Genomic DNA, 27,381 nt, shown 5'->3' with positions numbered 1-27,381 from the left:
CACTAAACTCCTCTCAGAATACACTTAGAACAGGCAGTCACACATTAACTGTAAGATTCTTCTATGGCATCAGGCAAAAGCTCATTTCAGATATATCACAAGGGAGGGTTCCCTCTTCCCCAGCCCATTTACTTTTCAACAAATTTAAGTAAAAACGAATTTTCCAGATTTCATCTACTTTTGGAAAAGAGAATATGGTAAGAAAATGTGGATGCTATCATTTTAGAAAAAGTGTGGAAAAATAACTTCAAAGAAAACAACATTCTAATGTATTACAGGGCATTTATCTAGAGCCAGATGTTTCTAATAACTGTTTCCTTTTTTCTGTCCAACAAAAATACTGACAACTTAGACATAAGAGGATGTGAATGCATAAATTTAAAATACTGCAAATAATGAATGGCTGTTCATCACACATGCTCACATCCACCAGTAACCCCCCAAAAAAGTAACTCATGGGCACTAATCCTGAAAACCCAAATGCTGCTACTTGGTCTTGAATTAAAAACCATTTCCCCTTACTTGGACTAAGTATTTCATCTGACCAAATGAGCTTTTATAAAGTCCCTTCCAACTCTCAGTTTGGGATTTCAAGTCATTCAAGTGAATGGAAACACTAATAATTCTGTTTGCTTACACAATGTGGTAATGGTTCAGAATAGGCAAGTCCTTTTCATGGGGAATTTTGCTACAAAGACCTTAAGCAAATAAAAAAAAAATAAAATAGCTAGAAACTAAAATTTAGAGCTAAAAAGATTTTTTAAAGTCCTCTAATATAAGCCCATCGTTCTAGAAATGAAAAAACTGAGATCCAGAGAAGTCACACATACAACTAAGAAACAGAACTAAGATTTGAAAGGAGGGTCTCAGATATCAAATCTGCCATTCTTTCTGAACCAAGGGACCTGAATTCAAGGCCATCCATTGTCTTAACTTTTGTCAAATCAAGTTCTCATTTCTTTTCTTAAAACATCGATAATGAAAGCTAACACAAACTCTGGCAAAGCATAGTGGAATGTTGAACAATGATCCAAAATACAAGGAAAAGACCAAGATGGAATAGCTTATTCTCATCTCCTTTTAAATTTGAAATTAAACAGAATTTGAAAATTATTTAGCCTTAATCATACATAGAACCACTTCTACAGCTTTGTTATTGAAGAGAACATTTGGAAAGATTTGGAAGTCAGAAGATATAGGTTAAAAATAACAGCTCCCTCATTACATCCTTGAACAAATCATGAAACCTCTCAATCAGTTTCCTCTTTTGTGAAGTAAAAGAGATTAGTCTGCATGATATTTGAAGTCTGAAGGCTGAGCCAGTTTTTCTTTTTAATATTTCTACCACATTGTAATCACTCCTGGCTAAAAGTTTTCCAACTTCCCTGGAAGCTGAGTGACTAGGACTATTGGTCAAAACAAAATAGTAGTTTAATGGCAAAGTCTCTGGGACCTGAGTAATGGTGTCCAATAGGAAGGATTTGGACAGAAAGCATTCTGGCTTGGGGGGGAGGGAGGGAAGAGAAGAGAAAAGAGAAGAGAGAGAAGAGAGGAAAGGAGAGGGTAAGTGATGAGAAGAGTGTTTTCTTGAGAATCAGGTCTGGATTTTTCCAGCTCTATTACTAATTTGACAAGAGAATACCTGCCCAGGATGAATACGTTTCCCAAGTTGTAAAGTGGGACCTCTTTCAAAAAAAGTATTTGTGAAGTGCTTAGCACAGTACCATGAACATGCTAGGTGATTAATAAATGCTTATTCTTTTCCAAGGTATTAATATGTTGCCTCAAGACACTTTCAAGAGAAAAAGGGTCAAGCAGCTGACCTTTTAGTGTTTGACCCTTTCAGGTCATAGGTCAGATTCACCTCAGTGGTCAGTGACTCAGGGTCTGGTCCCTAGGAGAAGGAATATTGTCTCAGCGCAGGCCTAGGTCACAAGGCCAGATCCGTGCCCTCGGCCGGAGCCCCGGGCGCCCTCAGTATGCCAGGTCTCGCTGACCAGGACCAAGATCTGGCCTCTAAAGCAGCTCGGTGGACCAGCTGAGACCCGCGCGGCCCACGCCTCTTTACCACGGCCATGGCGAGGTGAAAGGCTCTGGCGCATGGCTGCTAAGAAGCCCCACGAGGAGGCCAGATCACCTACGCAGCCGCCGTGAAAGGCGAGCAAGATCGGGCTGCCTCTGCCCCTTCTCCCTCTCCCGCGCCCGTAGTCAACAGCCGCCGCCGCAGCCAGGAGCCCAGACACAGCGCCAGGCCCCCACCTCGCCCGTATGGGGGAGGGGGGCTGGAGCGAGCGGGAGCATCCCAGTGGGCGGGGCCCACCAGGACCCAGGCAGAGTCTGGCAGCCGCTCTCCGGTCCTCGCGACGCCATGTGCAGCCGGCTGGGTAGCGCCGGTCCCAAGAGGGTTCACCTCCCTCCCCCTCCGGCCTGGCCTTCCCTGCCTGACCCTGAGGGAATCGTGGCCTTAATGCAGGCCGGCGGAAACGCACCTGCCCGGAGCTGCAGGGGATAGCACGCGCCGGCCTCTGCTACGGGCCGGCCCGGGCTGACCCTGACCCGACCGGGCTCAGTGGGCTCGCGCAAGCCCTCGGCCCCTCCCGGCTGCAGGTCAGGCTGCGGCCCCCCCCACGGCCCCGGTCTCCGGCTTCAGCCCGCGCGCTCGCTCTCGCTCCCGCCTCCCTCCTCCGCCTGGGCCCAGGGGAGGGTAGAAGGTGGCCGCGGGGGGAGGGCGGCTCTTACTGGCTCACTCACCAGCGGTAGCAGCCCTCCGAGGCCTCCAGGGTGAAGTTGATGCGGGTGCCCCGGGTGAAGGGTAGCAGCACTTTGGGTATGTTGAGCTTGGAGGCGGTCGCGCCGTCCCCGGCCAGCGCCGCCAGCAGCGGCAGCAGCAGCAGCAGCCGCCGCGGCGATAGCTGCCAGCTCCCGAGCGGCCCCCGGGCCCGAGTTGCCATCCTCCCTCCTGTGCTCCCCAGCCGGTGCCGGGCTTGCTCCCTCGCCACCTCGCTCTCGGACTCCCGCGGGCTGGCTGGCTCCCTCCTACCCCGCCCCAAAGCGCCCGGCAGTCTAGCTAGCAGGAGGACCGCGCTGCCGCGGCCCCGGCAGCAGGTGATAAGGCGTGGAGGGGGAGGGGCGTGGGACATCCCTCCAGATCTGAATGCAACTTCCTGAGCCGTTGGGCTAGGCTGGGGCGGGGTGGGGTGGGCGGGGAGGGGGCCCGGGCGCGGGATTTTCCCCGGTAGGCAGGCGGAGCCGGGTCCGGGCTGGCCGACCCCGGCTAAGCGACCGAGGCTGCGCGGGCGGCCCACCGCAAGTCGCAGGCCCGGCCGGCCTTGTTTGTGCGAACTGGAAATCGCGGGAAACGGGGAGGAAGTCCCAAGCGATACAAAGTTGCAGGAGGAGGGGGAGTTGTTCGCTACAATATCCAGAGCCACAGACTGTTCGCCCCCCTTCCTCCTCGTCCCGGGCTCAGGCGCCACCTGCGGACGCTAGGGCTAGAACAGCCTAATGGGGCGCTGAGCCACGCGCTGGAGCAGCTATACCGGAGGGTGCTCAGGGACTCCGTGGGGGAGGGAGCGCGGGCTTCGGCTGTACCTCTGGGACTCTCGGGGGACACCCCCCCCCCCCGGGAGCTGACGGGGAAGCTGCTGCAGGCCCACCTCGCCCGGGAGAGAGCTGAGAAAATTTAAAGTCTGTGCTTGGGTGGGAAAGGGGGAGGAGACTGGGACAACCGGGGAGATAATAGACAGGTAGGAACTGAAATCCTGGCTGCGATGTCCCCATATGGAAAAACATAAGTGCCCCCTTCTTTGTGGGGCACTAGTATTAATGGGGGGTAGAGAAATAGGCGGTAGTTAATTAATTGTGTCCGATGAGGAAAGCCAGTGGCCAAGCTTTAGGATAAGCAGCTCTGGACCTGGCACCTTTCTGGAATTCCAGCTGCCCTTGGGACCTGGGACCATAAACTGGTGACCCACCCTGCCCTTCCATTGCTTTTCGGTGGCAAGGGTGGCCCAGCCAGTTTAGGCTAAATAAGAAAATGCTTTACCTAAGCGCCGTCTTCGTAGGGAGAGAGATTCCAAGGCCCTTGGGGAATTGGGTGACTGTGGATAAGACGGTGGGCTCACGTTCTGTTACTATAACACGGGCTCTTAACATTCATGAAGTGGAGAACTGAGCGGCTCACTAAGGGCGGCCCTGTGGTTCTCGCTGGCGATTTCTCAGACACCTCTCCATCAGGGCAGCACCCACGGTCTGGGCTCTTGGAGATGAATATTGGAAAGTGAAAAATAGCAGAGTTCTTTCCTGAGTACTAGAGTGTTTTCACGTGCATTCATAGAGGGCCCCTTGTGGTGTGGGTAGGATGGAAACAAAGTGTGGCTTTCATCCTGTTAGACAGTCTCCTCCTGAAAATGACTCTCCCGCCTAGAAACCCCAGTACAAACTACCTCCAAGTTTTTTTTGTTTTGTTTTGTTTTGTTTTGTTTTGTTTTCCATCAAAGTTGAGACATGCAACTTTGCACATGGAACTTACCCTCTGTACCTTTTCTTTAGTAGTATATTATTCCATAAACTGAGAACATCTGTCCTCCAAATCTCACAGATAGGTGCTACTTGATTCATCAACCAATTAGCCTGGCTGTTAGGAGCTATTGAATACCTTTTAATTCCCACATATAACTCACATTTTTTCCTTCTAAGTATTTTATCAGGGTCAGTTCTGTGGAGTGCTACAAAAGCAGCACATCAGTTTCTGCACTTACTGCTGACTCCCACTTCTAACAAACCTTTCCAGTTCTTCTGAAGTAGAGCCAACCAGCCACATCCCTACTCAGGATAGAAGGGGAAGAACTAATGAACAAAACGCGGTTCAACAGCCCTCAATCAGTTGGAGAGATTGCAACTATTAGAGTTGGGGGAGGAAACCCACAATTCCTAACGAAATTCAATTTTTTGGCACAAAAATTTTCCAACCTTTCCCTCCAAAGCCTGATTGCAGACTTCACCTTATCATATGTCAATGTGTTACTCTGTTATGTTACCAACCATCTACAAGGCAGACCAGGCAAGGTACACCATAGAGCAAGGGTTCTCAAACTATGGCCCGAGGGCCAGATGCTACCACTGAAGACTTTTATGAGGCCCACCTTATGGCAAATGGGCTGAGGGGCGGAGACAGTGTGAGCTTTTGTTTTTACTGTAGTCCGGCCTTCCCACAGTCTGAGGGACAGTGAACTGGCCCCCTATTTTAAAAGTTTGAGGACCACTGCCATAGAGAGTAATTTATCCAGTAATGGATGAAGGCCTTTGTATATGAAACATCTTCTCTATTGTCTGTTGCCATTGATTTGGGGCTTCATCAATTCATTGATTTGGGTCTCTAAGACTTTAATCCCCCAATTAAAACAAATACTCCTAGTCTTAGAGGACATAGTAATAGCTTAGTGAACATTAAATAGGTCATAGGCTCCTAGAGTTAGAGATTAGGATTATGAATGATCAAAAAGGGTTTGTAAAGGGTGTTAGAATGGTAAAAGAATATTCAACCCCTAGTCAAGAAATAAGAAGAAGAGCTTTAAGGCCAAAATAACCTGGGTTCCAGTAATTTGTTCTTCCACTACATGTAGGTAAAGTTAGTTTCTTCTGGCTTCAGATTCCTTATTTGTAAAATAATTGCTTATATATTGTGCTTAAAGTTATTTTTTTAAAGACACTTTAAATGCATTATCCCACTTCAGCCTTTAATGATCCTATGATATAGGTGATATAAACAGAATTATACCCATTTTACAGGTGGAAACAGGCTCAATGGAAGAAAACTTGCCCAAAGTTATGTAGTGAATAAATGGCAGTGCCAGTGTTTAAAGTCAGATCTTCGGACTGAATGATCAGCCTCACTGTACTGCTAAATACAGTCAGCTAACTAGTTCAAATTCTGATGCTATAAAGACTTGGCTCCATGGACAGGTCATCTTATCCTGGGCCTCTGTATCTTTATTTGTAAAAGAAATTAGAATAGACTCAATTAAATTTAACCATAATGTTTAGCAAGAAGCATCTACAATGCAAGGCACTGGTGGTTCAAAGGTAAAAAACAAAGTCCTTGACCTCTAGGAGCTGAGCTACAAGAAAACAATATTTCTACTGGCAGAGATACAAAGAAAATGTTTCAGGTATGGGGGTAGGGAGACTCATAGAAATTCATGGATATAAATGAACAGAGATATAAAGGAGTCAAAAGTAGTCTCATTTTTCTGGGACACCATGAAGAGGAATAGATTGAAAGAAGGCTAGAAAGGTAAATTGGAACCAAATTATGTCAGGTCTTCAGTGCTCGGCTAAAGAATTTATATTTTATCCTGTAGGAAATGAGTTTCTCAAAATTTTTGATTAGTGGAATGACATGGTTAGATCTGTACATAAAGAAAAATATTTGGGTTGTGTGAAAAAATGTTCCAATAGAAGAGCCTGAACAAGAGTGGTAGAAATGGAAATTAAGGGAAAAAGAAAAAGAAGGTATTGCCAAAATCACATCTATGACATCCTCTGTAACCTCAAAGCGCCCTTCTGGCTCTCAGATTGTCTTGTTCTATTTCACTGTTTTGTTTTTATCAGAAATGCTCAGCACCTTTTTAGAATATACATTTCTTCCAAATCCCCTGGACCTTATTTCACATCATTCAGCTATCTTCCATTACTATAATCTCCTTCAACACTATCAGGTGAAGAGGTAGCCTTCCTCTTTACCAAGGCCAACCCTTCTACACGCACAAGAGAATCTGGCCATTCTATTTTCTCTTGCAGATTACCCCTGTATCATCTCTACTTTCTCAATAAGAATTCATCTCTTCCTGTCTATTGGTTACTTCCCTACTTCCCTCAAAGATATCCAAGTCTTCTCCATCCTCAAAAAATCCTCCACAAACCCTCACTTTATCTACCCATCCCTACTACCTGTTCCAATCCTCACTTTTGTGGCTCAATTCCTTGAGAAGATCATCTTGAGGTTTTCATTTCTTTTCTTCTCACTCTATTCTTAATTCTCTGGAGTTTGGCTTTCCAATAAACTAAGCTTGCATCTAAATCAATGCTACTTTCCCCTAGATGTATAATTGATGAATTTTTGACATTAGTGTTATAGTTGAAATCAGGACTTGGGAATATAAAAGAGGGAGATGAACAGGACTGCATTTCTCATTTGAAAGGCTTTCATTTTAGTCCATAGCTAACTATATGGGAGGGGGAGAAGACTCATGTACATCATATACATTTAACTGACACTTCTCTCTCCAAATTTGCCAATAATCTTTGAATTACAAAATAATGGCTTTTTCCCAGTTCTTATCTTTTTTTTTTCTCTCTGTAGCTTTTCACACTGTCAAATCTTCTCTTTTCCTTGATACTTTGCTTTCTCTAGATTTTTGTGACTCTACTCTCTCTTGGTACTCCTCTTACTTGTCAGACTGCTCCTTTTTAGTATCCTTTACTAGATCTTAATCCAGATCATGTTCCTTAAACATGAATGCCTTTCTACTTAGTGTTCTTCTTGGATTTCTTCTCTTTTTCCTTGACACTATTTGACTTGGTGATCAGCTCACATAGATTTATCTCTTGCCTGATGATTTTCAGATCTAATTGAACCCCAGCTTCTACATTCTACATATTCTATATTCAATGAAGGATATTAAATAGATGTTCCTAATGCACAGATCTGATCATGTCATTTCACTAACTCAATAAATTCAAATGGTTTCCTATTACCTCCAGGATCAATTATAAAAGTTCCCTTTTTGATACTCAAAGCCCTTCATAATTTACGCCTTTCCTACCTTTCCATTCTTTTTTACACTTTATTCCACCCCCAGCTCCACCTTTTTACCAAGGGCCTCTTTACTTTTTCATTGGCTATTAACTATGCCTGGAATTCTCTCCTCATCTCTTGACTCCTGGCCTTTTTGGTTTCCTACAAATCACAGCTGAAGTTCCACCTGCTACTTTCCTTATTTCCCTTAATGCTAATACATTTCCTCTGTTGTAGTCTCCAACTTATCCTATTATTAGAAGAGAAGGATCAGTTGTGGTATGTAGGACCTTGAGCCCAACAGTTTCCTTAACATTTTAGGGATCCCAGAGCATAAGATGATACTGACTTCAAAATTTCTGTTTAAAAGTTACTGAGAAGCTAAGCACCTAAATCAATGCTACTAAGCAGAAATTTAGGTGGATGATTGATGAATTTTTGGCATCATTATTATATTTGAAACCAGGACTTGGGCTGTGGAAGATGGAGGTGGAACAATGCTGAATTTCTCATTTAAAAGGCTTTCATTTTATCCTATTGCTAACTTCATGGACAAAAAGACTCATATACACTTTCCCCAGTCTCTAATGACCTTGTTATCATTCTTCTTCCCCATTTCTAAGAGATTATGGGCTAGGGGGTAAGGACAGCAGGGCTGGGCAGAAGCAAAAAATGAGAAAGGGGATCAGCCCAGTCCTGCTAGCCACTTTCCTTTCATTTCAAGCCCTAGTCATAAGTTTGAGTTAAAAGTAGCTTGTCACTGCCCAGTCCCTCAACATCCTGCTTAAAAGAGTAGTGATGGGGTGGTAAGAAGAATTGGAAAGCCTGTCCAAACACACTCTTAATTTGGATATCAAGGTTTGGGTGGTAAGCAGCAGAGCCAAGATTCAAACCTAGTGCTTTTTTTTTCTACTGAGCAGTTTCTAGAGTTGCTTAAATGAAATAAATTCAGTTTAATTCAACACATTTATTCTGTGCTTACTATATGCAAGGCAAGTCAATAAATAATTATTAAATACCTACTTTGTGTTAGATAATCTCTCTAACTTCTAGGAATAAGACAGTGAAAAAATTCATGATCTCTGCAGTCAGGAGCTCATAGTTTAGTAGCAGTATGAGACATACATACAAATAGCTATAGTGAGTTTTTTGGGGGGTCAAATAGTATAGCCCAGTACATTCAAACTGGAGGAATCAAAAAAATCCAATGGAAAGATCACTGAGTAAACTTACCTGAGGATAAATCTTGCCTCTGGCATTTAGTGGTCTTATGAACACAAATTAATAAAACTTCAAGTTCTCTATGCCTCAATTTCCTTATCTGTAATAAGTGGGTTATATTACCTACTATAGGGTGATTAAAAGGATCAAGTTAAATAATGCATATAAATTAAAACTGCCAGTTGCTCTTATTACCATCATCACTCTCTTCCTCATATTTGTTCTTATTCTCATCTCCTTTTTAAAAATTTAATATAAGTGCATTTTCTGTGGGTTCACTGAGAGCCTCCTCAATGACCATCAATTAGAGAATGACTGAATATGATTTTGATAGAATTCTATTGTGCTAAAAATGACCAAGGGAATAGTTTTAGAAAGTCTTGGAAAGACTTATATGAATTGATGCAAAATGAAGTGATCAAAAGTAGGAAAACATTGTACACAGTATAACCAAATATTATAATATGATCAACTGTGAAAGATTTAGTTACTGTGATCAATACAATTACCCACAATTCCAAAGGACTCATGATGAAAAAATGCTTTCTACTTCCAGAAGTAAAATCAATGGACTCAGCATGAAGACTGAAGTATTTTTACTTTATTTTCCTTGCTTTTTATTTTATAACATGGCTAATATGTTTTAACTTATAACATGCTAAATTTATTTTGCATGACTCATAAGTATCATACTTATTAGCTTCCCAACAGGTGAAAGAAAAGTACAGAAAGAGAGTTTGGAACTGGAAATAAGAAAAAAATTTACATTGTACTAGTACAATTCTAGTAGTAGGCAGAACAGGAATGATAGAAGATCTTATTCTGTTTCCCATATGGTTTTGATTTCTTCCACTAAGTCTCTATGTTTGGAAAACTTTTTTCTCCTCCAGGGCACGTTGTCAATTTTATTTTTTCCCAATTTTTTTTTTTATTTAAAGAACCATAATAGCCTTTAATTTTTCAAAATAACATGCCATTCACCTTTGCAAAACCTTGTGTTCCAAAATTTTCTCACTCCCTTTCCACTTTCCCCCTGTCCTAGATAGCAACTAATCCAATATAGGTTAATTCTTCTAAACACATTTCCATATTTATCATGCTGCACAAGAAAAATAAGATCAAAAGGGAGGGGGGGAGAATGAGAAAGAAAAAAAAAAAACATGTAAGCAACAATAACAAAAAGAAGGTGAAATTACTATGTTGTAATCCACATTCAATCCCCATAGTCCTCTCTCTGAATGCAGATGACTCTCTCCACAAAACTATTGGAATTGGCCTGAATCACCTCATTGTCAAAAAGAGCCAAGTCCATCACAATTGATCATCAAATAAATTTGTTGCTGTGTACAGTGTTTTTTTGGTTCTACTCATTTAACTTAAAAATCAGTTCATGTAAGTCTTTCCAGGCCTTTCTGAAATCAACCTGCTGATCAGGAAAACTTTGTGTGTATGTGTGTGTGTAATTTGGAAATTATGAATTTGGTAAGGTAACGTGTATTAAAATTATATATATATATAACTAGGAAGTGTTAAGTGTCTGAAACTAGATTTGAACTCAGGTCTTCCTGACTTCAGGGCTTGTGTTCTATACACTGTACCACCTAACTACCCCATTAAAATAATATTCTTAAATTTTGTGAATCTGTTTGATTATTTTTTCTTCAAATTTTATAAATCATTTTTATTGAAAAAATTTTACAGGGGGCAGCTAGGTAGCACAGTGGATAGAGCACCAGCCCTGAATTCAGAAGGACCCGAGTTCAAATGTGGTCTCAGACACTTAACACTTCCTAGCTGTGTGACCCTGGGCAAGTCACTTAACCCCAGTCTCAGGGAAAAAAAAAAAAAAGAAAGAAAGAAAAAAAGATTGATATGTAGATTAAAGATAATGGTGTCGGAGAATTGGATTTTCTCAGATAACCTGGGCTTGAATCCTGACTCAGCTATTAACTATCTTTGTGACAACCTCTTGGAGCCTTAGTCTCTTCATCTTTAAAATGTAGTTGTAGAAGTGGGAATCTTATCCTGGCATCTCTTAACTTTAAAAAAACAAACAAACCACTTTGATAACTATTTCAATATAATTGATTTCCTTTGTAGTCCTATGTATTTTTGCTTTATGCATTTAAAACTTGCATTGTGGATGTATGTTTTATATGACACATAACCTATATCAAATTGCTTAACATTTTAGGGGAAGTGAAGGAAAGAAGAAAATTTGGAAATCAAAATTTTTAAAATTGAAGGTTAAAAGTTTTTTTTAAAAATATATGCAACTGGGAAAAATAAAAGAAAATATTAATAATTTTAAAAATCATTACGAGAAGTAGACTATAGGCTTCAAAAAATCTCTTGAATATTACAATTTATTTACTTTGTTTTCATTTTTACTTATCATGCAGGTGAAGACTTGAGTTGGTCTTATTTTGTTTTTAATCTCTGCATTTAATGAGGGAAAGGAAAGGGGGAACACTGTTTGCCGGCGCATAGATAGTAAAATAATCCCATGAAGCACAGTGTCCCCTATAAATGAATTTACAGGCCCGAAAACCTAGATTGATAAATAAAAGGTTTATTGTAGGAATTTGGAAGTAAAGTTCAATTAGAAAGACGTCAGGGCCAAAGGTGGCCACTGGGCAGGCAGGAACCTTTACATGGCTGGAAGGATACCATGTGTTGGCAGGGAGGGCTCCTGCAAAGAGAGGGCTCTGGTTTGGCCCTTTTATACCTAAAAGGAGATGGGTGGTACCCCCAAGTTCTTGGCGGGCTTTTCAGATAGCTCAGATCCAGTGGGGGCTGGGGGAAGCTGAGCTGATGGTGGGAGCTGGGCCCAGATATTCAAAAGGGTGCTTTTGACCAGGATTTGTGAATCAAGGTCAGCCATGGGGGTTGGGCAGTCAGAGAGGAATCTTAATAAAGGGACCTCAACCCCCATCACATTGACTTCTAACAAAAGCTTTCGACTTAGAATTCAAGTTTATGGAATTCTCTATGTGCCCCAGTTTTAATCTGAAATTGACTGTTTCTTAATTCACCTCCTTAATCTGGTTGATTTGGCTGAGGAGACTGATATAAAGAATAAAAAATCAGCAGTGAGGTATCATGAGTCTGACCTTTAATATCTGTGCAATCATGGGTAATTCACTTAACCTTTGAGTTCCTCAGGAGGCCAAGATTACCACGTATAGATAAATTACTTATCTGCATTGGTGAAAGGCATTTCCACTCTTAAAAGTTCATTGTACCAATAAAATCTCAGAGTCAAAACAAAATAAAAAACAATAACTCCACTATCAATTCCCAATCTTTTACAACTAGAATAACTATTAAAAAAAAATTAATCCCATTCAGAATTAGCCCATTCTAGACTAAAACTAAAATGCTCACAAAATTTCCTAATTTTGAATTAAACCTTAATCTTAAAAACTTATTTTTCCTCTTTCAGTAATAAAATTGAATATGATTTCAAAGGTAACCTCTTTTTGTTCACTTGATGTAGCTATCAAGAAGTTATATCAACAGCTAATTGACGCCATAGTGCACAAAACCCTGGGCTGGAGTCAGGGAGGCTCACCTTCCCGAATTCAAATCCTGTCTCAGACACTTATAACCCTGTGTAACCCTGGGTAAGTTACTTGACACTTAACTTTGCCTCAGTTTCTTCAACTGTAAAATGAACTAGAGAAGAAAATGGCAAACCACTCCAGTATCTTTTCCAAGAAAACCCCAAAGGTCATGAAGAGTCAGGTAGGACTGAAAAAATTTGAACAAAAACATGGCCCCATTTCAAGCTGTACTACAAAGCTTTTCCATCTCAAAAAATCCTTCTGCACTGATATGATCATGTCAATTGGACTTGATAAAGTACAGTGAAAAGAACAATGAAACTGGAGTCAGAAGACTTGTAGTTAAATTCTGCCTTTGATACTACCTGCATTACTAGGAGGCCAATTCCAATTGGGCCTCTGTTTTCCTCATCTGTAAAATGAGCTAATTGTCCTCTGAGATCACTTCCAGAACTATAACTATGATCCTATGATATTTGTAAAATGTTTAATGTACTCCAAGGAAAGATAGAGAACGAAGGCTCCAAGATTGAATCTGGAGGTCAAATTGAACCAGTGGATAAAGGTGATACACACAGCTTTTCAAGCAAAACACCTCACACATAAAGCTGTCAAGGAGAAAAACTGTAGCTGTTTGTGTCATGAGACTTTCCTGAGGGTTGGCTTCAGCAGCACATATACTAAAATGGAAACAATACAGAGATGATTAGCAGGGCCCCTGCACAAGGATGACATGCAAATGCATGAAGAGACTTTCCTGGAATCTTGAAATCAAAACTCAATGAAAGAATGTATTTAAAGAGATTAGTACCTAAACAGCACCTGTCTTACCATATATTATAAAATGGATTATGGTACATTTGGGAAATATTCTAATAGAAAGAAAGAGGACATTCCTTTGGCTTTCCTTTTATATAATATACATGTTTTCTAGTACATACAAATTTTAAAAAATCAAATTACCATTTCTGAGCTAAATAATTTCTAACTTCATAACATGAGGTAATTTTGTTGTTTTTCTTAAAAAATTATGTTATTGCATTTCAAGACAAAAAAAATTCTTCTCACACTGATAGCCATACTGATCTTGAAGGGCTAGTGTTACAATCAAATGTTATAATATAGGTGAACATGATTTGAAAACTATGAAGTATTGTGAAAATAAAGAAAAAGACAAAAGACAGTATCCTAACAAAAACAAAAATCCCAAGCCATAGCGTTAATGAAATACAGAGCCCATTATTCTAAAGCACCTAGGGAAAGATGGACACATTCTCATTGAACAGGATGAAGATTGATATTTCTGACACACACTGCAAACACATTAAAAAATCTAGAAATGCTTTTGAAACTAGCAAAAATCACTCACCAAGCAAAAGTGGTACCCCTAAATTTGTTTGCTATAATCAAAAGAAATTTAATTTTGTGCAGCACTTATGAAAGGACTAAAATACCGAGCAGAAATCAGAAGGCATTCTGAGGGCAACCTCTATATGAACTCAACCAAAAATAGTAGAACAAATAATTGAGCCATGCAAATTTATTTATGGAAAAAGAGTTTATGATGGAAATTCAGGACCAATAATTGTCAACTGATATACATGTGCTATCCCTTGAACAAGAGGTAGCTAGGTGATGCATTGGATAGAATGCTAGATCTGGATTCAAGAAGACCTGGGTTTAAAATCCAGACTCAGATACTTAGTAGCTGTGTGACTCTGGGCAAGTCACTTTAACCCTCTATGGCTCAGTTTCTTCATCTGTAAAATGAGCCAGAGAAGGAAAGGAATAACCATTCTAGTATTTTTGCCAAGAAAACTGCCAGAGAGGGTCATGAATAGTTGAAGATGATTGGAAAGTGACTAAACAACAATCTTCAAACATCCCAATTTTACAAACAAAATTTGCACTGTAAATAAATGGTAGAAACTATTGTATACATCATTTAAAAGTTGCAAAAATTTAGTGATTTAGCACCTATTTAATAATTAGCAAGAGTGATTCAGTGGCTAAAAGCTTGCCAATTTTTATAAATTAACTGTGGAAATCTGGTATATGGTATAATGAATAAATTTCTGGACCTAGAATAAGGAATTTGGCTTCAGACTCTTATTAGCTGTGTGAACCTGCTTTAGTTTTCTTCTATCTGCCTCAGTTTTCTTATCTGTAAAATGAGAATAATACCATCTAGCTCCCACAGTTGTTATAAGGATAAAGTGAGTTAACATTTGTAAAGCACTTTGACAATCTTAAAGTAAAATATAAATATTAAGTTCTATATAAATGCTAGCTATCATTATAACCAAACTCCTGAGACAATAGTGATAATCTTTTCAGTGAAAACCTAATTCCTGAGCCACTTCAGAGCCATAGAATTAGGATGTCAATGATAGAAAACTAGATAAAATGTGTCTCCTTGCTTCTATCAGTCCACTTATAGTAGCATTACAATTACAATAAACTTTTCCCCTAGGCTAAGGAGATGGATTCAAGCCTGCAAATTCTTTTGAGACACCTCAGGACACCAGTCTACGACCTCAAACTTTTGGAGTCCTCTTCCCACCCTCAACAGTTGGACCAGTAATTCCACTAACACTAGTGTCCCTAGCTTTCCAAAAGCTCTCCACTCTTAACTATTCTTATCTTTTCTCATTTCTGCCAAATTTCTAAGAGTGAAATAAAACCTCAGAATTATTTTGATTTCCATTTCTCTTATTAATGATTTAGAAGTCTTTAATATGGTTCTTAACAATTTTTTGAATAACTGTTCATATCTTTTGACCACATGCATACAAAAATGATCTTTGGTCTTTTCATCTTCACGTAGTCACAATTATCAATTTTTTTTGTTTGTGAATGCCTCTAACCTTTCTTTGATTAAAAATTCTCTTCCTAGCTATAACTGTGAAAAGCACTTAAACTGGTTCTCATCTAATTTTTTTTAAAAGTCATGACCTTTAATATTTAGGGCCCCATAGCTATTTTGACTTAAGATGTATATGTCATAAAATGTTGGTCTGAATCTAATTTCTTCCAATCTACTTTACAATTTCCCCAATAATTCCTGACATTTAGAGAATTTTTACCCTAGTTATTTTTATGTCTGGCTTTATTGAACACTGGATTATTGCATTTAGTTGTTTCTAATTCTTCCTTATCTAATCTGTTCCATTGATCTACTTTTCTAATTTTTAACTAGTGCCAAATAATTTGATGATTACTCTTTTATCATATAATTTGATGCCTAGAAGTGCTTTTGCCCTTACATTTCTACCTTCCCTCTCCCCCCATTATTTCCCTTGAGATTATTGCTCTAAATGAATTTTGTTATTATTTTGTCTAGGTCTACCAACAATCCCTCAAAATAGTTTGATTGGTATAATACTGATGGGGGTTGAGGTCCCTTTAAGATTCCTCTCTGATTGCCCAACCCCCATGGCTGACCTTGATTCACAAATCCTGGTCAAAGGCACCCTTTGAATATCTGGGCCCAGCCCCACTATCTGCTCAGCTTCCCCCAGCCCTCACCTGATCTGAGCTAACTGAAAAGCCCGCCAAGAACTTGGGGGGTACTGCCCATCTCCTTTTAGGTATAAAAGAAATGAGCCGGAGCCCTCTCTTTGCAGGAGCCCTCCCAGCCAACACATGGTGTCCTTCCAGCCATGTAAGAGTCCCTGCCCGCCCAGCAGCCACCTTTGGCCCTGGCCTCTTTCTAACTGAGCTTTACTTCCAAATTTCTACAATAAACCTTTTATTTATCAATCTAGGTTTTCAGGCTGTAAATTCATTTACAGGGGACACTGTGCCTCATGGCATTATCTTACTATCTATGCGCTGAGAAATGGGGTTCCCCCTTTACTTTCCCTCATTAGTTGGTGGCCCTCATGGGGATCCCAAAAATTGTTACCCCAAAAACTAACCTTAACCTTTTCAGGTCTCTCAGAACTAATTTTCGTCCTTAGCAGTTCGAGCAGCTTCTGGGAAGAATATCTGTGTTCCTACTCTCGTCTCACTCTATCTCTAAAACATAGGGCACCCAGACCAGGTTTGGGGTGTGAGCAAAGTCTCCTGTGGAGATTACTTGCTTTTCAGGAAAAAAGCCCTCCTTTTGTCTAACTCTGTCTCTAGAGACAAAAAACCTTCTTTTCCAAGGCATTTCTAATCCCTTTATCTCAACAGAAAAGCCTGCTCTCAGGCCACAACTCCGAAGGGAGAGTGTCTCTTCACCCCTTCTCCCCACCATGTGACCAACTCTTTCTGGTCCCAGGCCATCAGTCTCCTTGATCTCTTCTGGGGGAGATATCTGTGTTTGAGCCCCTCTCGCACTCCACCGTAGTGGTCAAGCTGTAGCCACGAGGAGACGGTCAATGGATCAGGGCAAACTTGGAGATGTGTCTCTACCCAACTGCGTGAGCCTTCACCTTCGACACTGGAGAAGCACTGGATAAGATAACATCTCTCCCTTCCCCCATCCTCTCTTTTCCAACCTCTCCCATGTGGCTTAACCTGCTATTTAAATGCTCCCATCCTGTCCCCTTCTTGGGGTACAGTGGGGAGATTTGGGGACTCTTTTCAAGATCTCAAGAAAAGTCTCCTATTCACTTTTAAAAGGTACTTTGCTGCAACTCTGAACGCCCTTCCCATAGCTTTTACCTGGCTCTTAAAGGCTTCCAGCGCTCTTAGAGAACTAGCTTGTCCCATACCTTTTAAAACGGGACTCGGTTTCCTGATTTAGTCATCCTGCATTAGAACATGTCTCTAGGCGGGATATAGGCTTTTCTAAGACTCAGGTCATACTTACCTGCTTTCTAAAGCCTAGACAGAGAATTTAAAATGCTCAAGCTTTCTCTGTCTCAGGAGCTCCTAGCACACTCTCTATTTCTATCAGCATCCTTTGCCCCATATGCCAATAATTAAGGACTTCTTTTCTGAAGTGCATCTTTGACCACACTGTCATTTCAGAAAGGAGATCTTTGTAATTTTGGCCGGGGAACAAATTACGAATCCAGGCAAATTAATTGTTAAGTTGAGTGAAAATAATTTCTTTTATCTTTCCCTCATCCTGACTGCAACAGGAGGAGAATTAAGAAATTGAAACTATTTAAAAAAGCACTCCTTAACTACTTTTAATTTGGCACCTCTAGAATCTTTCTCTGTTCTGACAGTTCTCTTTTACTGCCTCAGTTTCCTTAAACTGTCTTTCTTGACTCAACCTCTCTGGCTTCAGTCCAGGAAGCCAGGGATATAGAATAAGAATAGACTCTCCCTCAAGCTGCCTTTTAGAGAATGGCTAAATTAACACCTGAATTCTATGTAGAGTTCCAATCTCTCTCTACTCGCCCAACCTCCAACTTTCTTTTCAGGAGTAGCATATCTCCAATTAGGGTCTGACTTTTCTAAATGCTCCAAACGCCCCCACACCCTAATCACTAGAAGATGGGTGGGGGTAGGACTTGAATCACTATTCTCTGCATTAAGTACTTGTAGCCTGAGGTAAATGCTAGCTGCCTTCCCCTCCCTCTGCCTCTTCTAAGAGAGTAGGAAGGGGGTCATGTGGGATTTTTCTTCCACAGAGAAGGTTTTGAGATGGGCCCCGCTCTTTAAAACTGGGGGACTTGCTAAACTGTTTGACTATTGTTCTGTATGAGAAAAACTTTTATTGCTGTATAAAACTGTTTGACTATTGCTATTTCAGGAAATTTACTAGTCTGTTATGTATAGATCTGATAATTTCTGTAAACCGGGGCAGAAGGAAACATTTCAACTGGGTCAGGAAATTGGGAAAAACTGATGTCTTTATTTCAGTTCGGGCCCGAATTGGAAACTATTTTACTCTTTGCCTAAAATTTACTAGACTATGATTTGCTCGAGTTATGTTTTAACTTTTTAATCCCTTTTCAGTCTTTTGGGATTATTCTTTAGAAACAACCAAAAATCAGACATCTGTCCAAGGACTGGCAGTGTCTCTGATCTGTTTCTCCACCCCTGTTACCCCAGTTCTTTAATTATTTCAGCATTTCTATATCAGAACTATAATGGTTTGGGGGTGGCCTGTCTTGGTCTAATTGCATAATTTACTCAAAAATCTGTCCTCTCCCAATAGAAAGAAGAGAAGAGAGACGAGAGAGAGAGAGAGAGAGAGAGAGAGAGAGAGAGAGAGAGAAGTTCTCAAACTCCAATTTTTGTCTCTCTCTTGGAGCCCCTGACTTGGGGTGCCTTATCAGGGCAGCAGGACCACCTTGAGCACTGCTACACAGCAGAGGTTGAGTTAAATGCACGAATGACCACAGACCTAAAGACTGTCCATCTCTGGCTGAAATGCCCCCAACTGCAGAGATTCAAACAGGGAGGCATGTGTCTCTGAATAAGGAGTGCTGTTCTATGCTAATAATTCTGGGATTATCGGGGAGAAACTGGTCCTTGCCACAAGTCCTTGCATTTTCTAGTTTTGGTCTGGTTTATTTGTTTTATTGTCCTGACTCAATTTCCCTAATTATCCTGACTCAGTCCTGCCTCAGTTTCCCTGCCTCTTAGTTTTGCAAAACCTCCCCCTGCCTCTTTATCAGAATACTTGATATGATCTTATGTTTCAGAATAGCAGAATGCCTCTCCCATCCCAAGCTATGGGAATGCCTTATCAAGATGCTGTCTCCACTGACTATGTCATCTCTCTAGAGACCTACTCCAATATTGCTCTTGCCTCTATTTCAGTCTTCCAGTTCGTGAGGTAACACCCCACCACCCCCACTCTATCATCGAGGTGGGACAGCTCAATTTCCCAGGACTTGATTGACGCTGTCTGGAGCTCTATGCTCAAGCCAAGCATTGCTCATTGAGACATCATAGCACAGCTCTGGCAAAATTAAAAGTTTTTGTTGTCTCTCTCTCTCTCTTAGGGACGCCTAAAGGGAATGAAGGCTGTAGAGTTGGGGTCCCGTTACTGCCTCTCAATAAATTCCACTTAACAGATTAACTATCTCCACCCACCTTGACAGGGGCCTCCCTGCTGTTAGGACACACCCAGCAAAGCTTCTGAGTCCTTTGAAGCCAAAAGGTTGGGAAAGAGCAATATTCAAACTTAGTCTGGGCTTCTGTGAATGCCATCCATACTTCAGTAGGATTTATTTCTAAAAGTTTAACTGCTAACTTCTTGAATTCTCTTATGTGGAATTAGACATTCTGTATATGATTGTATTTGCATTGGGTATTTTAAAAACAAACTGATTTATATGAATAATTTGTATGAATATCATCTACTTGGATATGAACCTATGGGGACAAATTCCTTACTGTTATCAATATAAGGTTATGATAAATATTTGTTAATGTTCTTGAATTTTTTTCCTCATGTAACTGATTTTAAGATCAGAGCAATAGTCAATAGAAATTGTTAATGCAATTCAATTATGTCATACCTTGTTGTTTCTAGCCTGATTATATGTAATCATTGTCCTAAATGCTTGGGCAAATAAGTATTTAGCCTGGTCATCTGTCTGCTACTGGACAACTAATAGAGATCTGTAAGACCAAAACTGATTTCTAACACCTGTTGGTTTCCCTTTATCTCGCTAATCTAAGACTCTCAGTTCTCTTCTCAGGGCAACTCCTGTCTCCAGACATTCAGAAGCAGAGATGCTCTTTTAATGAAAATCTCTTCTAGACTTAAGTCTTAGAAGACCCCAGTCTCTGCCCTGAATTCAAGCAGGAGGAACTGCCTTCTCACCACCACAGCAAACACTACAAGTGTTCACCTGGCCCCCAGTGTCCTGCTCCCTGGTAGGAATTTGAGGTCTGGCCCTGTTTCCCTTTTATCTCAGGACAGCCTGAACACCTCAGGGGCCAGGTAAGCTGGGTAGGCTATGCTGATACTGTGCACCTTGACTCCTTTCACCCCTCTCCCATAAAGAGTGGGGAAACTAGGAAGGAAAAAAATTCAGGATCTTTGCTTATTGAATAACCAACTCTCTTCAAGAAAAACAGCACAGTTTTTCCAACATTTCCAAGAGCTTAAATCGCATTCTTATCTTGATCTGCAGCTCTGACAACTGGGGATACATACCCCTCTCTAGACCCTGCCTTACAAAAGAGCAGTGGTTCATTAAATCTACTAGATATCAAGGCCTCTTGCCTTGTGGACTTCTAAATCCACACCCTTTAATCCCAATCCCAGGAGAAATTAGCTTTCCTGGAAATTAAGGGTGAAAGAGCTAGGCTACAAATAATCTTTTCTCAGCATTTTCTCCTATTTCTCTTTGATAATTAGATGGGCCATCAGACAAGCAGCCCACAGAAGGGACCTGATGCATTTCTTGCTAAAGGCCCCATTCTCCTGAATGTCACCATCTCCACCCTGGATGACACCCCACCTTTAATCTGTTCCCGAGATCTGTTTTCTCTAGGCTTCACACTTTGGATTCTCAGCTGCCCTTCAGCTTGGAGAACATTGACTGGGGACAACTGACCAGGACACCCCCTTGATGCCCTGCTGCCATCCCCCATACCTCACGCTTCACCTCCTGGCCTAAAACCCCAAATCTCTATGACCCTTGTCATCTTGAAGCAGTTAAGAGGAGATAAATGCGCCTTTTCCCACATGCATCTGGAGGTGATGGTTTGAGGGGGGAACAAGAGAGGGGACCCCGCTACTCTGAAGATCTTTGGAGAAAATCTTCAACCTTGCCTTAAATAAAGGGCACTGCCCCAAATTTTCTTTTTTCTTAAATGAATTTAAGTCTCAACTGTTTAAGGGGGGAACTGATGGGGGTTGAGGTCCCTTTAAGATTCCTCTCTGACTGCCCAACCCCCATGGCTAACCTTGATTCACAAATCCTGGTCAAAGGCACCCTTTGAATATCTGGGCCCAGCCCCACTATCAGCTCAGCTTCCCCCAGCCCTCACCTGATCTGAGCTAACTGAAAAGCCCGCCAAGAACTTGGGGGGTACTGCCCATCATTTTCTAGGTATAAAAGAAATGAGCCAGAGAGCTCTCTTTGCAGGAGCCCTCCCAGCCAACACATGGTATCCTTCCAGCCATGTAAGGGTTCCTGCCCACCCAGCAGCCACCTTTGGCCCTGGCGTCTTTCTAACTGAACTTTACTTCCAAATTTCTACAATAAACCTTTTATTTATCAATCTAGGTTTTTGGACCTGTAAATTCATTTACAGGGGACACTGTGCCTCATGGGATTATTTTACTATCTATGTGCTGAGAAATGGGGTTTCCCCTTTCCTTTCCCTCATTAATACTAAATCTGTAATTGAATTTTGGTAGCATTTTATTTATATTAGTGAAATCCAGCTGTGAGCATTAAATGAGTTCCAATTATTTAAGTGCTTTATAACTAGCATTTTATATTTTTATTTATAAAGATCTTGAGTATGAATTTGCAGATTGATTCCCAGATTTTTTTATTTTATTTTTAAGCTGTTTTCAGTGTCACTTTTCTTTTTCATTGTCTTCTAGATTTTGTAATTGCTATTGATTTTTGAGGATTTTTGTGTCCTACTCCTTTAGAGACATTAATATCAGAATTATTTTCTCTTCTAATTCTCTAAGATTTCCCTACATAAGCCATCATTTCATCAAAAATAGTTATCATTTTGTCTGGACTTTACCTTTCTATTTTTAATTTATTTCTCATTCCCTATTGCTATTGGTAGCTTTTCTAGAATTGCTAAATAACAATTGGAAAAAAAGCATCCTTGCTTGACTCATATTTATTGGGACAGCTTTCACTATATCCTTATTGTTTATAATCTTAATTTTGTATTTTAGATATATACTTTTTTCCCCTGAGGCAATTGGGGTTAAGTGAATTGCCCAAAGTCACACAGCTAGGAAGTGTGTCTGAGGTCAGATTTTGAACTCAGGTTCTCCTGAGTTCAAGGCTGATGCTCTATCTACTACATCACCTAGCTGCCCCTTAGATATATACTTTTTAAAAACCATATTAAAAACAATGACCTTCTATACCTACAGCATTTGAATTGTTGTTGTTGCTTTGTTTTGGTTTGGTTTGGTTTTAGCATTAATAAATGTACTTTGTCAAAGAATTTTTCTCATCTATTGATAATAGTCACATGATTTTAGATGTTTCTGCTTTACTATTTATTATCTGAATTGTTTTCCCAATATTAAACCATTCTTGAATCCCTGGAATAAGCCCATTTTGATCACAATAATTTTTGGAAACATTTCTGCAGTCTGCTGATAGGATTTACTTAAAAATTTGAATTACTATTCATTAATGATATAGGTCAATTTTTCTCTTTATCATTCACTTTTTGGTTTGGCATCAGGATATGTCATAACAGGAGCTTGGTACAGTGTTTCTGTTCTCAATTTTTGAAAATTTTGAAAATAACTATAGTGTAAATATTAACTTTCTTTAAAAGTTAACAGAATTCTGTAAATCCATTTGGATTATAATTTTTTTCTTACACTCTTTGGTAGTTCCTTCACAGATAGTTCAGTTTCCTTTTCAAAAATTGGATTGTTAAAGATCTCTCTTCTTTTTCTGAGAATCTGGTTATTTTGGATTTCTGAAGGTAATCTGTTTATTTTAATGTATCTATTTTGTTGGCATTTAACTGTATGGTAGGTTCTGACAATTATTTATTGTTGTGATTAGTGTTGTGATTTTGTATAATTAATTTTTATTTTCTTCCTTTTAAAAATCAGGTTAGTTAAAAGTTTTTTGATCTTTTCAAAGAACCAGCTTTTAGTTTTGATCATTAGTTAAGTAGTATTTTTGTTTCCTAATATATATTTTCTCTAGTTCTTAAATTTTCCTCTATTATAGTCACTGAGTTCAGTTATTGATTTCCTAATTTAAGTTGCATATCCAATCGATCATCTTTTCTGTCAGTGTATTTGTCCTAGAAATATTAATATGTCTTATAAGAAAAACATTTTTCATTGATATTTCTGAACTTAGTACTCATAATCTCTAAGCAAAGTGGAATGAAAAACTTTCAAAATACAAACACTAAGCAGAAAAAAATATCAATTATATTTCTCATCTTATCTATTACTGGAGATGATATAAAGACATTTTTAATAAGCTACATAAAATGAGCTTGTATTCTAATACTTTTATTGAATTACAAAAATTTTATCTACCTGTTTAATAGTCCCCAGAACATTATATTTAAAAGATGCATAACACAATAACATTTTGTTCTAGGATGGTTTATATTTGAACTCTGTTTAAAAAAGATGAGAATGAAATGTTAATTATAAAAATGCCTCCGTTTACTCATCTATTAAATGAGCATAATAAAGTAGATGATCTCTGATTCCTTCTAGCTCTAAATCTGCAATGAATAGTAGGTTCCAGTGCTCTTGTAATTTGTAGAAAGGAATAACTCAAGATAAGTTAAAATAATTTTACAAAACTTCAGGACTTGATATAGATAGCCGTAGACAATCTTCTCATTCTAGATAGACATTCTAAGAGATAATTGTGAACCCACCTGTCAGATTGGCTAAGATGACAGGAAAAAATAATGACGAATGTTAGAGGGGATGTGGGAAAACTGGGACACTGATACATTGTTAGTGGAGTTGTGAATGGATCCAACCCTTCTGGAGAGCAATTTGGAACTATGCCCAAAAAGTTATCAAACTGTGCATACCCTTTGATCCAATAGTTTGACCCCTGAACTACAGGGCCTATATCCCAAAGAGATATTAAAGAAGGGAAAGAGACCCACATGTGGAAAAAATGTTTGTGGCAGCTGTTTTCGTAGTGGCAAGAAACTGGAAAATTAATATATGCCCCTCAATTGGAGAATGGCTGAATGAATGTTATGGAATATTATTGTTCTGTAAGAAATGACCGATAGGATGATTTCAGAAAGACCTGGAGAGACTTACATGAACTGATGCTGAGATGAATCAAATCAGTTCTATTTGTTCAATAATGAAAAGAACCAGCTACACCCAGTGAAAGAACTCTGGGAAATGAGTGTGAACCACAATATAGCATTTCCATTCCTGTTTTTATCCGCTTGGATTTTTGATTTCCTTCTCAGGTTATTTTTACCTTATTTCTAAGTCCGATTTTTCTTGTGCAGCAAAATAACTATGGATAGGTGTGTGTGTGTGTGTGTGTGTATAGTGTTTAACATATATTTTGACATAACATATATTGGTCTACCTGCCATCCAGGGGAGGGAGTGGGGGTAAAGAGGGAAAAAGTTGGAACAGACAGTTTGCAATTGTCAATGCTAAAAAATTATGCACATATCTTTTATTTTATTTTTTTATAAATAACATTTTTTATTTATTATATATATTTTTATAATATTATCCCTTGTATTCATTTTTCTAAATTATGTCCCCCTCCCTCTACTCCCTCCCCCCGATGACAGGTAATCCCATACATTTTACATGTGTTACAATATAACCTAGATACAATACATGTGTGTAAATACCATTTTCTTGTTGCACAATAAGCATTAGATTCCGAAGGTACATGTAACCTGGGCAGATAGACAGTAGTGCTAACAATTTACATTCACTTCCCAGTGTACCTTCTCTGGGTGTAGTTGTTTCTGTCCATCATTGATCAACTGGAAGTGAGTTGGCTCTTCTTTATGTTGAAGATTTCCACTTCCATCAGAATATATCCTCATACAGTATTGTTGTTGAAGTGTATAGCGATCTTCTGGTTCTGCTCATTTCACTCAGCAACAGTTGATTTAAGTCTCTCCAGGCCTCTCTGTATTCCTCCTGCTGGTCATTTCTTACAGAGCAATAATATTCCATAACCTTCATATACCACAATTTACCCAACCATTCTCCAATTGATGGACATCCATTCATCTTCCAGTTTCTAGCTACAACAAAAAGAGCTGCCACAAACATTTTGGCACATATATGTCTCTTTCCGCTCTTTAGTATTTCTTTGGGATATAAGCCCAGTAGTAGCGCTGCTGGGTCAAAGAATATGCACAGTTTGATAACTTTTTGGGCATAATTCCAGATTGCTCTCCAGAATGGCTGGATTCTTTCACAACTCCACCAACAATGCATCAGTGTCCCATTTTTCCCACATCCCCTCCAACATTCATCATTATTTGTTCCTGTCATCTTAGCCAATCTGACAGGTGTGTAGTGGTATCTCAGAGTGGTCTTAATTTGCATTTCTCTGATCAACAGTGATTTGGAACACTCTTTCATATGAGTGGATATAGTTTCAATTTCTTCATCTGAGAATTGTCTGTTCATATCCTTTGACCATTTATCAATTGGAGAATGGTTCGGTTTCTTATAAATTAGGGTCAGTTCTCTATATATTTTGGAAATGAGACCTTTGTCAGAACCTTTGCTTTTAAAAATATTTTCCCAATTTGTTACTTCCCTTCTAATCTTGTTTGCATTAGTATTATGTACAGAAACTTTTTAGTTTGATTTAATTAAAATCTTCTCTTTTGTGATCAATAATGATCTCTAGTTCTCCTCTGGTCATAAATTCCTTCCTCCTCCACAAGTCTGAGAGGTAGACTATTTTCTGTTCCTCTAATCTATTTATTATCTCACTCTTTATGCCTAAATCATGGACCCATTTTGATCTTATCTTGGTATATGGTGTTAAGTGTGGATCCATATCTATGCACATATCTTTTAAATAAAAAGCTGTAATAAAAAATTAAAAATAATTATAATTATTTAAATGATCAGCAGGATGAATACAGAGAAGTTTGAAGAGAATTACATGAACTTATGCTAAGTAAAGAGAGCAGAACCAGGAGATCATTATACACTTCAACAACAATACTATAAGAGGATAAATGCTGATGGAAGTGGCTATTTTTGGCAATGAGAGGATCCAATTCAGCTCCAATTAATCAGTGATGAACAGAACTAGCTACACCCAACTAAAGAACACTGGGAAATAAGTGTGGACTACAACATAGCATTTGCACACTTTCTGTTGTTCTTTGTTTGCATTTTTGTTTTTCTTCCCAGGTTATTTTTACCTTCTTTCTAAATCCTATTTTTCTTGTGCAACAAAAGAACTATATAAATATGTATACATATATTGTATTTGACATGTACTTTAAAATGTTCAACATGTATGGGACTGCCTGCCATCTAGGAGAGAGGGTGGAGGAAAGGAGAGGAAAAGTTGGAATAGAAACGTTTGCAAGGATCAGTGTTGAAAAATTACCCATGCATATGTTTTATCAATAAAAAGCTATAATAATAATAATAATAAATAAGAGATAATTGTGAACCTCTAAGAAGCAAAGCAAAATACTTCCAGTATCTAGGCCTCAATATTCTCATCTTTAGAAGACTTAGAAATAGATTTTTGTGGCATTTTAAGATTGTTACACCCTTTATCTCACTTGTTTCTCACACATCAACCATTTTTGATAGATATCATAGCTATTGTTACAAAGGAGAAAACTGAAACACATAGAAGTAATCTTTCATTGGATCCTGGATTTGGATTTGGAAGGGATCTAGAAAGACATCTAGTACATTTTTTCTCATTTAACAGATGAGGAAACAAAAGACCAGAAGGATTAAATGATTTTCACTGGGTCAAGTCCTACCTTTGACGTATATTATCTGTGTAACCATAGAAAATCAGTTACCTTTGTAGTTTCCAGTATTCACTACTATTAGGTAGTATTGTCAGATTGAAATATGAACCAACTCCATTGATTCTGCTGTACTGTTCTGACTTTTAGTTCAGGGTCACATGACAAGTATTTCTGAGAACCAGGATTTAAATTTATGATTTTTTTGGTCGCAAGTTACTGACTTCTTTTTTTGGCAGG

General features: G+C 39.4%; 1 protein-coding gene, 1 long non-coding RNA gene and 1 other non-coding gene across 4 annotated transcripts in view; 2 read left to right on the top strand and 1 right to left on the bottom strand.

Moving 5' to 3' along the window:
- NUP210 (nucleoporin 210) overlaps positions 1-4,170 on the bottom strand; it is a 151,600-nt gene extending 147,430 nt beyond the window's left edge. The window contains exon 1 of one of the 2 annotated variants that reach the window (XM_074283676.1): positions 4,046-4,170. In XM_074283676.1, the coding sequence (XP_074139777.1) occupies positions 4,046-4,155 (110 nt within the window). In that variant the 5' untranslated portion in view covers positions 4,156-4,170. Of the gene's footprint in view, positions 1-2,751; positions 3,156-4,045 lie in introns of those variants that run through there. The other variant, XM_074283675.1, reaches the window with a different exon arrangement.
- Positions 2,326-26,631, top strand: LOC141551723 (uncharacterized). Its single transcript, XR_012484942.1, has 2 exons — positions 2,326-2,607; positions 26,276-26,631. It is a non-coding gene; the product is annotated as an uncharacterized LOC141551723 (long non-coding RNA).
- On the top strand, positions 13,244-13,351 carry LOC141552282 (U6 spliceosomal RNA). The gene has a single exon (XR_012485089.1). It is a non-coding gene; the product is annotated as a U6 spliceosomal RNA (small nuclear RNA).
- Positions 26,632-27,381: the final 750 nt, after the last annotated feature.

The sequence above is a fragment of the Sminthopsis crassicaudata genome, chromosome 1, assembly GCF_048593235.1.
Source record: "Sminthopsis crassicaudata isolate SCR6 chromosome 1, ASM4859323v1, whole genome shotgun sequence".
In the NCBI taxonomy this organism is placed as follows: domain Eukaryota; kingdom Metazoa; phylum Chordata; class Mammalia; order Dasyuromorphia; family Dasyuridae; genus Sminthopsis; species Sminthopsis crassicaudata.
The sequence above is the reverse complement of the archived record's forward strand: the minus strand, read 5'-3'. Positions and strand labels throughout refer to the sequence as shown.